This window comes from Myxocyprinus asiaticus, chromosome 31, assembly GCF_019703515.2.
Source record: "Myxocyprinus asiaticus isolate MX2 ecotype Aquarium Trade chromosome 31, UBuf_Myxa_2, whole genome shotgun sequence".
Taxonomy (NCBI): Eukaryota; Metazoa; Chordata; class Actinopteri; order Cypriniformes; family Catostomidae; genus Myxocyprinus; species Myxocyprinus asiaticus.
The window spans coordinates 10,132,636-10,145,055 of record NC_059374.1 but is presented as its reverse complement, the minus strand read 5'-3'; the positions used below and the strand labels follow the sequence as shown (position 1 = coordinate 10,145,055).

General features: G+C 45.2%; 1 protein-coding gene across 3 annotated transcripts in view; it reads left to right on the top strand.

Annotated features, from left to right (window-relative positions):
- The window catches only part of LOC127421990 (endothelin-converting enzyme 2-like), a 111,403-nt gene that overhangs the window by 74,867 nt on the left and 24,116 nt on the right, over positions 1–12,420 (top strand). For all 3 annotated transcript variants that reach the window (XM_051665281.1, XM_051665282.1, XM_051665283.1), the window contains 3 exons: positions 7,015–7,161; positions 7,928–7,990; positions 8,148–8,336. In XM_051665281.1, the coding sequence (XP_051521241.1) occupies positions 7,015–7,161; positions 7,928–7,990; positions 8,148–8,336 (399 nt within the window). The remainder of the gene's footprint in view (positions 1–7,014; positions 7,162–7,927; positions 7,991–8,147; positions 8,337–12,420) is intronic.

Here is a 12,420-nt window from a genome sequence, read left to right as displayed (position 1 = left end):
GCTCTCACTACCCTCGATGGTGGGGCGGCCAGAGGCTATATGGCGATTCCCCTGGTGGATAAGGCGCTCGCGGTGCACCTATGCCCACAGAGCTCCGCCACCTGGTGCGGATGCCCTAAGCTCCCGTCCAAGCCCTGTAGGCTCACGTCATCCCTGACGGCTAAATCCTACAGCGCTGCTGGACAAGCCGCCTCTGCCCTGCATGCCATGGCTCTCCTGCAGGTCCACCAAGCCAAGGCGTTGAAAGAACTGCACGAGGGTAGTTCCGCCCCAGATTTGATGCAGGAACTGCGCTCGGCGACCGACCTCGCTCGGAGAGCGACGAAGGTCACGGCGCAGGCTCTCGGGCGGACGATGGCCACACTAGTGGTACAGGAGCACCACCTTTGGCTCAGCCTGGTCGAGATGGGCGATGCCGACAAGACACGGTTCCTTGCTGCCCCCATTTCCCAGGCGGGCCTATTCGGTGACACCGTGAGGACTTTGCCCAGCAGTTCTCAGCGGTGAAGCAGCAGACGGAGGCAATCTGGCACATCCTGCCCCGGCGTGGCTCAAGATCCTGCACCCCGTCTGCTTGTCGCCAAGGGCATCCCCCTGCAGTGACTGCACCGGCTCCGCCGCAGCCCGCCCCTTCGGCCCGGCCCTGGCGTGGAGCCCACAGCAGGAAGCAGATGCCACCCGTCTCACAGCCGGCACCCAAGAACCCATGGAGGTCCTTAAAGTGCCCCTGAGATGGGCGACCCAGGGATGAGGGAACCCACTCAAGTGGAGCTGGTAGAAAGACCACTCCATCCCCCGGTGGAGGTCCTGGCGGAAAATCTCTTGTAGCCTTTTTGTTTGATTTCACTGCATGCCCAAGTGGCTGTGGTACCCAACAGTTCAGCAAAAGAGCGGCTTCCTTCCTCCCTGGGTCACATACCCGGTGTGTACGGTCGTCACCACGACTACCGTCCATGGGTTCCTTCTTGCAGGATTGGAACTCCAGCGGTGGCCTTTCCGCCCCTGAACGCCCAGCTGTGGCAAACAGCCACCCCCGATGTGGCAGTCTCCACGGGTTACGAGGACATGCCTCTTCCTCCCCCATCCCAGACTGTTCCGGGGGTGGTCACAAGGAGCCAGGTAAGTGCTTCGATGTCCCTAGACTCAGCACGGCCACAACGTGGTGTGGCACCTCGAGCTCCGCCCCGCCGCAAGGCCCCACCTGCCGGTACGTCCGACAACGTTGTCCCCTTGGTCCCCCTTGCGTGGAACTTGGACGCGTGGCTTGCACTCTCCAATCCGTCGCGATGGCTGATCTGGACCGTCGACTCGGCTACGCGATTCAGTTCGCCAGGCGCCCGCCCAGGTTCAGCGGTATTCACTTCACCTTGGTAAAGAGCAAAAATGCTGCCACCTTGCGCGCGGAGATCGCTTCCCTCCTACGGAAGGGCGCGATAGAACCTGTCCTTCCAGCTGAGATAAAGAAAGGGTTTTACAGCCCCTACTTCATCGTACCGAAAAAAGGCAGTGGGTTGCGGCCAATCTTGGACCTGCGAGTACTGAACCGGGTTTTACACAGACTCCCGTTCAAGATGCTGACGCAAAAACACATTCTGGTGAGCGTCCGGCATCAAGATTGGTTCGCGGCAGTAGACCCGAAGGATGCGTACTTCCATGTCTCGATCCTTCCTCGACACAGACCCTTCCTGCGGTTTGCATTCGAGGGTCAGGCGTATCAGTACAAAGTCCTCCCATTTGGCCTGTCCCTGTCTCCTCGCGTCTTTATGAAGATCTCAGAGGCTGCCCTTGCCCCGTTAAGGGAGGTGGGCATTCACATTCTCAACTATCTTGATGACTGGCTAATCCTAGCTCACTCTCGAGACATGTTGTGTGCACACAGGGACCTGGTGCTATCACACCTCAGCCGACTAGGGCTTCGGGTCAATTGGGAAAAGAGCAAGCTCCTCCCGGTTCAGAGCATCTCTTTTCTCAGTTTGGAGTTGGACTCCTTGACAGCGCGCCTTACAAACAAGCGTGCCCAGTCGTTGCTGGCCTGTTTGAAGGCGTTCAAACAGAAAACAGCGGTTCCACTGAAACTTTTTCAGAGGCTCTTGGGGCATATGGCATCCTCAGCAGTAGCCACCCCGCTCGGGTTGATGCATATGAGACCGCTTCAGCACTGGCTCCAGACTCGAGGCCATCACGCCGGTCTGTCACCGTCTTTTCAGCCCTTGGACCGACCTCTCGTTTCTACGGGCAGTTGTTCCTTTAGAACTGGTCTCCAGGCGCGTCGTGGTCACGACAGATGCCTCCAAAATGGGCTGGGGCGCTGTTTGCAACGGGCACACAGCCGCTGGCCTCTGGATGGGCCCGCGACTGCATTGGCACATCAACTGCCTCGAGTTGTTGGCAGTTCTGCTCACCCTGCGGAGGTTCCGGCCGTTGATCCAGGGCAAGCACGTGTTGGTTCGGACTGACAACATGGCAACGGTAGCATATGTCAACCGCCAAGTCTGTGCTCTCGTTGTATGTCACAACTCGCCCGCCGTCTCCTCCTCTGGAGTTGGTAGCACTTCAAGTCGCTGCAAGCCACTAACATCCCGGGCAACCTCAACACTACAGCGGACGTGCTGTCATGGCAGGTTACCCTCAGGGGATAGTGGAGACTCCACCCTCAGGTGGTCCAGCTGATTTGGAGTCGATTCGGATGGGCACAGGTGGACCTGTTCGCCTCCCAAGAATCCTCCCACTGCCTGCTCTGGTACGGCCTCACCAAGGCTCCCCTCGGCATAGACGTGCTGGCACACAGCTGGCCCCCTGGCCTACGCAAATATGCGTTTCCCCAGTGAGCCTGCTTGCGCAGACCCTGTGCAAGGTCAGGGAGGACGAGGAGCGGGTCTTCCTAGTAGCACCCTACTGGCCTACTCAGACATGGTTCTCGGACCTCACACTCCTCACGACAGCACCCCCTGGCGAATGTCCCTGAGGAAGGACCTTCTTTCTCGGGAACGGGGCACCCTCTGGCACCTGCGCCCAGACCTCTGGAATCTGGAATCTCCTGGACGGGACCTGCGGTGGTAGACACGATCACTCAGGCTAGGGCCCCCTCTACGAGGCGCCTGTATGCCTTTAAGTGGCGTCTGTTCGGTAAGTGGTGTTCTTCCCGACGCGAAGACCCCCAGAGATGCGCAGTCGGATCAGTGCTTTCCTTCCTGCAGGAGAGGTTGGAAGGGAGGCTGTCCCCTTCCACCTTGAAGGTGTACATTGCCGCCATAGCAGCACACCATGACGCAGTCGACAGTAAGTCCTTAGGGAAGCACGACCTGATCATCAGGTTCCTGAGAGGCGCCAGGAGGCTGAACCCTTCCAGACCGCACCTTGTTCCCTCATGGGACCTCTCTGTAGTTCTTCAGGGTCTACAGAGAGCCCCCTTTGAGCCTTTGCAATCAGCCGAGCTTAAGGCACTCTCCTTGAAGACTGCCCTCCTGACTGCTCTCACTTCCATCAAGAGGGTAGGTGACCTGCAAGCGTTCTCTGTCAGCGAAACATGCCTGGAGTTCGGTCCGGGTTACTCTCACATGATCCTGAGACCCCGACCGGACTATGTGCCCAAGGTTCCCACCACCCCTTTTAGGGACCAGGTGGTGAACCTGCAAGTGCTGCCCCAGGAGGAGGCAGACCCAGCCCTGTCGTCGCTGTGTCCGGTGCATGCTTTACGCATCTATTTGGATCGCACGCAGAGCTTTAGAACCTCTGAGCAGCTCTTTGTCTGCTTTGGTGCACAGCGGAAAGGAAGCGCTGTCTTCAAGTAGAGGATCGCCCACTGGCTCATTGACGCCATAACATTGGCATATGTCGCCCAGGACATGCCGCCCCCAGTAGGGCTACAAGCCCATTCTACCAGGGGAGTAGCGGCTTCCTGGGCCTTGGCCAGGTGTGCCTCTCTAACAGACATTTGCAGAGCAGCGGGCTGGGCAGCACCCAACACCTTTGCAAGGTTTTACAACCTCCGGGTGGAACCAATTTCGTCCCAGGTAGTGGCACGCAACACAAGCGGATAAGCCCGGGATAGCCGGCCGGGTGTATCGCTTGCACATAGCGCCTTCCACCACCTTTTGAGCTGATTAATTCCCAGTAGTGTTCACAAGTTTGTTCCCTGGTTGACTTCCTCCGAGCCCTGTGGCAGTCGAGTTTTCGGAGAGATTCGCTGCCGGCCCAGTACCTGGTCTAACTAAGAGTCCTGTTCTGAGGTAGATGCTCCGCATGTGGTGGTTCCCTGTAAGGCTAACCCTATGCGATATATATCTTCCGCTTATTTGTTTCCCTGTTGGCAAACTGCGTATTCCTTGGGCAGAGCTCCCAGTCTCCATGTACGTAGTAACTCCTCCCCCATTGGGCAGGATCTACCTTGAAGACTCTCCACATGGTTGGAAAGACCATGTGACGTATCCTTCCACTTAAATACCCCCCCCTCTCTTTGGGCGAGGTGCGGTCTCCGCTGTGTCTTCCCCTTGGCAGGGACACCCCCCGACTAGACCTGGTGGCCCAGTCGGATAATCCCCCTTCTTTTTTAGGGAGTGGAAAAAGAGAAGGGGAAAAGAGGCCATGACTAGGTTAAGCCTGTCTCTATCTTTTGGGTAGTTGACTTGTCCCCAAAGGGCCTTTCGACACTCATAACTATGTTGGGGGAGGTTACGTGTTGACCTGGTGTGCTGGCTATGAGGCACAGAGTAGTCTGCCCACCACACACTGCCAGTTCACATAACACAGTTCAGCCAATTGTAGCGTTTCATATAGGGACCCCTGGTGTCACTACATCAACACAACGTCGAGTGAGTGACAGATAGGGAACATCATGTTTAATTGTGTAACCTCCGTTCCCTGATGGAGGGAACAAGACGTTGTGTCCCTCCTGCCACAACGCTGAACTACCCGCTGAAATGGCTGGACTGTATATCGGCTCCTCAGCATAAAACCTGAATGAGTGGTTGCATACCAGCTCCTTTTATACCCGCTTGGAACTTTAAAGGCCCAAAAAGCTATAAAGGCAGCGTATAAGTAATCCATAAGACTCCACTGGTTAAATCCATGTCTTCAGAAGTGATATGATATGTGTGGGTGAGAACGATATCAATATATAAGTCCTTTTTTACAATCATTCTCCACTTTCATTTTCACATTCTTCTTTTGTATTTGGAAATTTTCATTACTATCACCACCTACTGGGCAGGGAGAAGAATTTATAGGAAAAAAAGACTTATGTTTCTCACCCACACCTATCAAATTGCTTCTGAAGACATGGATTTAAACACTAGAGTCATATGGATTACCTTTACGCTGCCTTATGTGTTTTTTGGAGCTTCACAATCTTGCATACCATTGACTTGCAATGTGAGGACGTACAGAGCTGAGATATTCTTCTAAAAATCTTTGTTTGTGTTCAGCAGAAGAAAGAAAGTCATACACATTTGGGATGGCATGAGGGTGAATATATGATGATAGAATTTTTATTTTTTATTTTTTAAAGTTTAAGACTATTCTTAAGAGCATGTCTAAGACATTTTTAATGTACGTCCCCTGGAAGATGATTGCTTCCCAGAGAGAAAACGGGGATGTCAAACAGCACTTCATCTCCTTAATTTAAAGCCCACATACAGCTGTTCACTGGAGGGTTAGACAAAAATGTGATGATTCCAATTTGTCTCTCTTGCAATCTGTCACTCTCTCGCTCATGTCGTGTCATTGGGATCACATTGATTGAGGAACAGTGTTAAAGAGAGCTGAAAATAGAGTGAGACAGATTTAATTTGCTTTGATATTAGGTGTCTTATGTGTCTGAGCTTTGCTCCTTTAGCTCTGAGAGCAAGATATCACAGCTTTCTGCTATAAGGCCCTGGTATTCTTTGTTAGTAACACTTTACAGTAAGGTTCCATTTGTTAATGCATTAGGTATCATGAAGTAACAATGAACATTGTATTTTTTTCAGCATTTATTAATCTTTGTTATTGTTAGTTAATAAGAATAAAATTGTTCATTGTTAGTTTATGTTAGGAGTGCATTAGCTAATGTTAACATATACAACTTTTGATTTTAAAAATGTTTTACTATACAGTATGTTAAAATTAACATTAACCAAGATGAATAAATGCTGTAAAAGTATTGTTCATTATTAATTCATGTTAACTTATGTTGTAAACTAGTGTTATCAAATGGAAGTACCACTTTGTTTTTTCTGCGTTCTGGATCAGATCGCGCCCGTTCGACCACGTTGCCTTTCAAAGTATACTCTTTGACCGCGAACAAATATGATTCGGTGCATGCCCACTACAACTGTTTTGTGATACTCTTTTAGCACAGTTGACGGCAGGTGATCAGCAACATGGACAACCGAAGTATATCAGGCATTTGTTTCACACACTCTCCGAGAAATACCTTCGATCTAATAGTCAGCACAAAATAGCATTCACAACTCATTTTACTTCCATGATATGATTTATTTTTGAGTGAAACTTATTTTTGGAAAAAACACAGGGCTGGATTCCATACCAGAATGGAGCAAGTTTGCAGTCAGTTTTGGAGAGGATGGAAATTCTGTCTTCTGTCTTTTGGCTTTATTTATTTAAGCCTCCACCAGCTGGTGACAAAGACAGTGGCTAAGACATAGAGGCTGAAATTCAAGTTCTCTCACAATAGCATCTTGCCCATCTAAATGGTAACGCTTCGTTTTGAACTGAATTACTGCATGTACTATTTACAAGGTTGTCCATCCATTCATCCATTTTCTATAGCCACTTGTCCTATATAGGTTTACGGTTGCTAGGTGGTATAAAGCCTAAATTATCTACTACATCAACTTTGACTTTATGTAGACCAGTTAAACCTGTAGGACTTAAATGGGTTAGAAAAGCCTGTAAGACTTGAGCTTGTTAAATAAACCTGTAGGACTTAAACGGGTTTGGCATGTCTTCAGACCCAGTAGCCAATGTGCTCAAACAATCTTGTGACTAAAAAACTGATGGTGTGTATGTGTGCAGACAGGGGGTTGGAACATCACAGAGTCCTGGGATAAAGATAACTTTATGGATGTTTTGAAGACAGTGTCTGGACCTTACAGAGCTCAGCCCTTCTTCACTGTTGGTGTCAGTGTGGACCCAAAAAGCTCCAACAGCAATATCATTCAGGTACATATACTGTAGACACCTGGTTTTAAGATGCATCTCTGGTCATCTGATCACATGTGGTCAGGCAAGTCACATTGCTGTTACACCTGGTGTCTCCTGTGACCACTTGTGTTCAGATTTCGAAGGAAGTGTCAGTCACCATGTCAGTGTGTTACCGCATGATAATAAACTGCCATAAAAGACAAAGAACGCGCTTATAAAACAGACTCACTGTTTCTCCCAGATGGAGTTGAAATTTAATCTAAGCACAAACACAACATTTCGAGCAGAATTATCCCTTGCTTTAGTGGAAGGTCCGTGAAGTTCTTGTGCTTTTACAGTATAGTATGTATTCACTTTTTCAAATTTTTCAAACAGACAGTTATTTCCTTTTAAAGCCACTTGTAACCGGCAAAGTTTAAACTCTTGTTTTAGTGCAGTGGTTGATTGACATGTGAGAGTAGGCACTTCACTGCTGTCCGGGACGCATTCAGGACGGATTAGCGTTTAAACCTCATATGCGATGTGGTCATACTACTTCTGTATGTGGTTTTTATGATCCTATCACAAAGTGTTTTACACCCCATTTACACCTGTATTTAGCGCTGACATTTGTGATTGCATCGTCCAAAATGCATCTTAGTACCAGGTGTCACTCTGTCAGGTTTCTGCTGAGAGCTCTTTTATGTCCAAAGATAGTTGCCTGTTGTTTTATATTTACTGTTTTTACCACCGTACAGAATGTCTCTGGTGTTTGTTCATCAATGTAAACTTCCTGTTTCTTCAGGTTGACCAATCAGGACTCTTCTTGCCTTCTCGAGATTATTACCTCAATAAAACAAATGAGAAGGTAGGATTTGGCGGAGCTTAAAGTCAACATGAAAATAACTGATTTTACTTTGATAACAGAACTTGTCTGTAAAAGCGTATCTTGAGTGATTTTTGCATGATTGCTCTTATCATATAACATAATGCATTTGGAAATGTGATTGTTTGTGTGTGTTTAGGTGTTGAAGGCTTATCTGGACTATATGGTGGAATTGGGTTTGTTTTTGGGAGGAGACAAGAATTCCACCCGGGGTCAGATGCAGCAAATTTTGGATTTCGAGACTGCGCTAGCCAACATCACCGTGCCTCAGGACGAACGCAGAGACGAGGAGAAGATCTACCACAAGATAACGATAGCAGAGCTCCAGGTGTGTGCTCAGGTTTTAATTATACAAAATTATATAAAAGTCGTGATGTTTTGCATAGTTGTGTGTTAAATAGATGAAAGAGCAAATAAGTAGATGCAAGATGAGTTCAGTTCCGTGCTGAATTTTTGGGTTCATTAGTTTTTATCATTAAACCAGAATAATGAGTTTGTGTTTCAGCATAGTGCTTATTAAAGGTGTTTGTGGTGAGTGTGTTTTGAGATACGAGAAGGGAGAGTTTATGAATAATGCAAGAAGTGTGAGTGAGTTGGTATGTACACGCTTTACGAGGGCAGAATCAGAGAATAGGATGAGAATAACCATTACTCCGTATATCTTTTTTCTTTTACCATCTATCTATCTATCTATCTATCTATCTATCTATCTATCTATCTATCTATCTATCTATCTATCTATTCTATCTATATATCTATCTATCTAGCTATCTATCTATCATCTGTCTGTCTGTCTGTCTGTCTCTTGATTAAGTAATAGAATATATCAGCTCATCCTCTCTTTTGTCTTATTTTTCTGTTCATCTTTCTCTGCATACTTATATTCAATCATTTTTGCATCATGTGGCTTGTTTTCATCATTAAATTATTAAGAGCATTTTGTCTTTATGCACCTGCGTTCAGTGAAGTTCTCTGTGATTTCTGTGAAAACAGTTGCTGAGGATCAGCGATATCATTTTAAAAAATCTATTTCCTCCTTTGTACAGTGGGGTACAGAGAACCCTGTGAAATTAAAGATTTGAACCAGCAGGTGGTGACAAAAGACCATCTTTTATGTGTTTTTGAGCGAGTTAAGTTGATGTTGAGAGAGACTGTATTGTTAGTCAGTGCTTGAGTTTCATTGATGTCATCGGCTTGTCTTTCCATGATCACTTGGATTACTACTACACTATAGCTGAGAAATAGAGACCATGTTTACATGCATTTAAGAAAAGTTTTTTTTCCAGGGTTTTTGCAGAAAATAGGTTTCTGAAATGTCATGTAAACGAGAATGCCAATTTCCTTATGCCATTTAAGGGATTAAGAGAAAGCAGTTTAACACAGCTAGGTTTCTCCCAGAGAACGGGGATTAATATGGCCATTTAAACACATAAGCGGCATTGTTACAGGTTTTTGAATAATGCACATGTGCGTGAACAGACCGGATAACAAACGTCATAGGATGGAGCCCAACAACAAGTCAACACAGCAGAAAGATTAAAAAATTTTTGGGACTACAGTGGGAAAAGCACATATAAGCTCTATAGCCATTTATACACACCAATGTAAAATGTCGATGGTCCCTATATATGTGCACACACACACACACACACACACACACACACACACACACACACACATATATATATATATATATATATATATATATATATATATATATATATATATATATGCGCTTATACATTGAGAGAATCCCAGAGTTTTATGTGAGAGGGAAAAATTATTATTTCAGAGAAATTCTGCTGCATATCGTGATGGAAAGTTAAGGAAACAAACACAGCAACAACTCTGGAATATCTTGAAATAAAGCAAAGCAACTGGGAATAAAATAGTGAAGTCTTCCTCGGATACTATGTTTGTTACCGCTTATACAGTGCATGTAAACGGGAATGCTGCTTTCTTGCAATAACCCACTTTCTCGCAATAAGCCACTTTCTGGTGTCCTTGTAAACGTAGTCAGAGTCAAACTAACAGCTTCAACACTACTGCCGATCATAGCTGAGTTGTGAAAGGCAGAGTGATCAAACACGCTCAGGGCGCCTACCTGAGACAAGTTTCCGAGTTGGGAGAAGTCATAAACTTTCAACATGGTGGAGGAGAGAACCCAAGCTGTCGCTACTAGTTCTAAAGTGAGGTTTTTGAATTAGTAATGTAGGCTTGGGCGCATCTTTCGAACTAGCAATGGCAGATCCTGAATCCGTGGGGTAAGAAAGTATAGTTCCACACACGAACGTTTTTTTGGGACAGTCCTTTGTTTTGCCTACTTATTTATTTGCTTGTTTATTGGACTGTTGTATAAAAGCAATATCACACTCAATATAGCAATCGTGCTATATTGTCCATCCTCGTGCCTATGGACGAATCACAGCCGTGCTGATAGCTGGGCATACAGCACTCTTGCTTGTGTGATATTGCTGTATTATAGAATCATTTGTAATGTATTTTAAATTTACTTGAATTACTTTTCTCATATCCCAGTTTACTGTGAGGTGCAGAGCCAGCTACAAGTAAGCGATTCATTTTTTAAGTTATTAAGTCAACCTACCAAATGCTTACTTGTAGTTATCTCTGCAGATTAACATTTATAATAATGAAAAAAATTGCATACTTGAATTAGAACGATATTACTCTCTTGTTTTTGTCTTCTGTCTTTCGTGTCTTACCTCTTATTATGCAAGTCATGTAATAGTCACTTCACATTTTTCATGTTTATTTGCAGAGCATTCACAAGAGTCCACTTGCTTTTTGAGTTTATTTAAAAAAACAACCCAGCTCCACTGCAACCTTATGAAACTCAAAACCATAAGAGAGAGAAAATAGTCCATTTTAGTCACCTAATCTGTTTTCTTTCTCCAGACGCCCACAGTAAAGATGAGGGCTCTGGTAGATGGGGGGCTTTCAACTGTGTTTATGATGGTGGTCTTTGCTGTATTAGACCTAAGGGCAGAGCGGATAAAATTGCATCTGGGTTTCAGAAATGCAGATGTGTGGATTATTATCACTTTCCTGCTGCATAGTTGAGGATTTTGTGCAACCGCAAATCCAAACATGTGAAAGACAAACATGTTATAGAAAAAACAGAAGAGAATGAATGCTGGTCATTATTAAGGATGTAAGTAACTAAATAATTTTGGTCCCTCTTTAGGCATGTAACGATACACAAATTTCATGATATGATGCAAAGCCTCACGATACGAAACGATGCAATACGATTTTTTTTTAAAACAGCACCCACAAATGTTTAGGTCAAAGTTATACAAGGATTCAACATAAATGTCTTTTAAATCATAAATGTCTGATATTGGCAACAAAAAGTAGAGCTCTATAATAAAGTAACTCAAACAATAGAACTGCATTTATTAATACTAATATGAACTCACAATTTTCATTAGTTTGTCTACACTCAAGTCATTTATATTTGTATACCACTTTTTACAATACATGTTGTTTCAAAGCAGCTTTATAGAAAATCAGGCCTTGTTGTCTGAAAGCCCCCAGTGATCAGCTAAAGTGAATGTAGCAAGGAAAAACTCATTTCAATGTTATTTTATTGGTGAAAAAAAAAAAACTCGAGAGGAACCTGATCTCTGGTTTTACGATATATGTACAATATTATTTAGCGGCTTGAGCAAAAACCAGTTGGCACACATAATTTTTTTTGGCCTCTTCCCCCGGTTTCACGTTGCATGTAAACTTTACCAGTGTTATTACGGGCTTATAACTTGTGTGCAAGTGTTGTACTCATACCTGTTTACATTTCAACGTCAAAACCAGAGAATAATAAGTCTTGTGTAATTGCTGTTTTTTATATTGTCATATTTTTTAATAAGCTTGTTTTTGTTACTTATGATCGTCTTGGTCAGTGTAATGCTCCATGTCATCTGGAGAGGCTGGCTGTTAAATGCAACTTTGCTGCTGTTTCTGCATCGCAAATACACCGTTTTGCGCGGCGATGAAATGATAAAATGACGTGTTTGATGTAGCGCCGGGACATGACACCGTTGTTTGGCAAATTCGACAAGCTGTAACGTTACAATCTACTGGCCATTTGCCATCGATCTTCTCGCCTGTGTACTGTAGGTATGTTGCTCTGTTTTCCTGTGAGCGCTCAGCACCGCCTTTCTGGGGAGGAGATTGTTTCGCAGCTCTCAGTGTTGCACTGCTTGGTTTTAATTACACTATAATGTGTTTGTTTGTATATCGTACGATACGTATGGTATTGAATCGTGAGCATTGTATCATACGATACAATACAATACAATACAATATTATTTTACACCCCTAGGTGTCTTGGATTACTATGTACTTTAGAAAATTAAGCATTTAATACAATGTGCCTATTATGCACATAT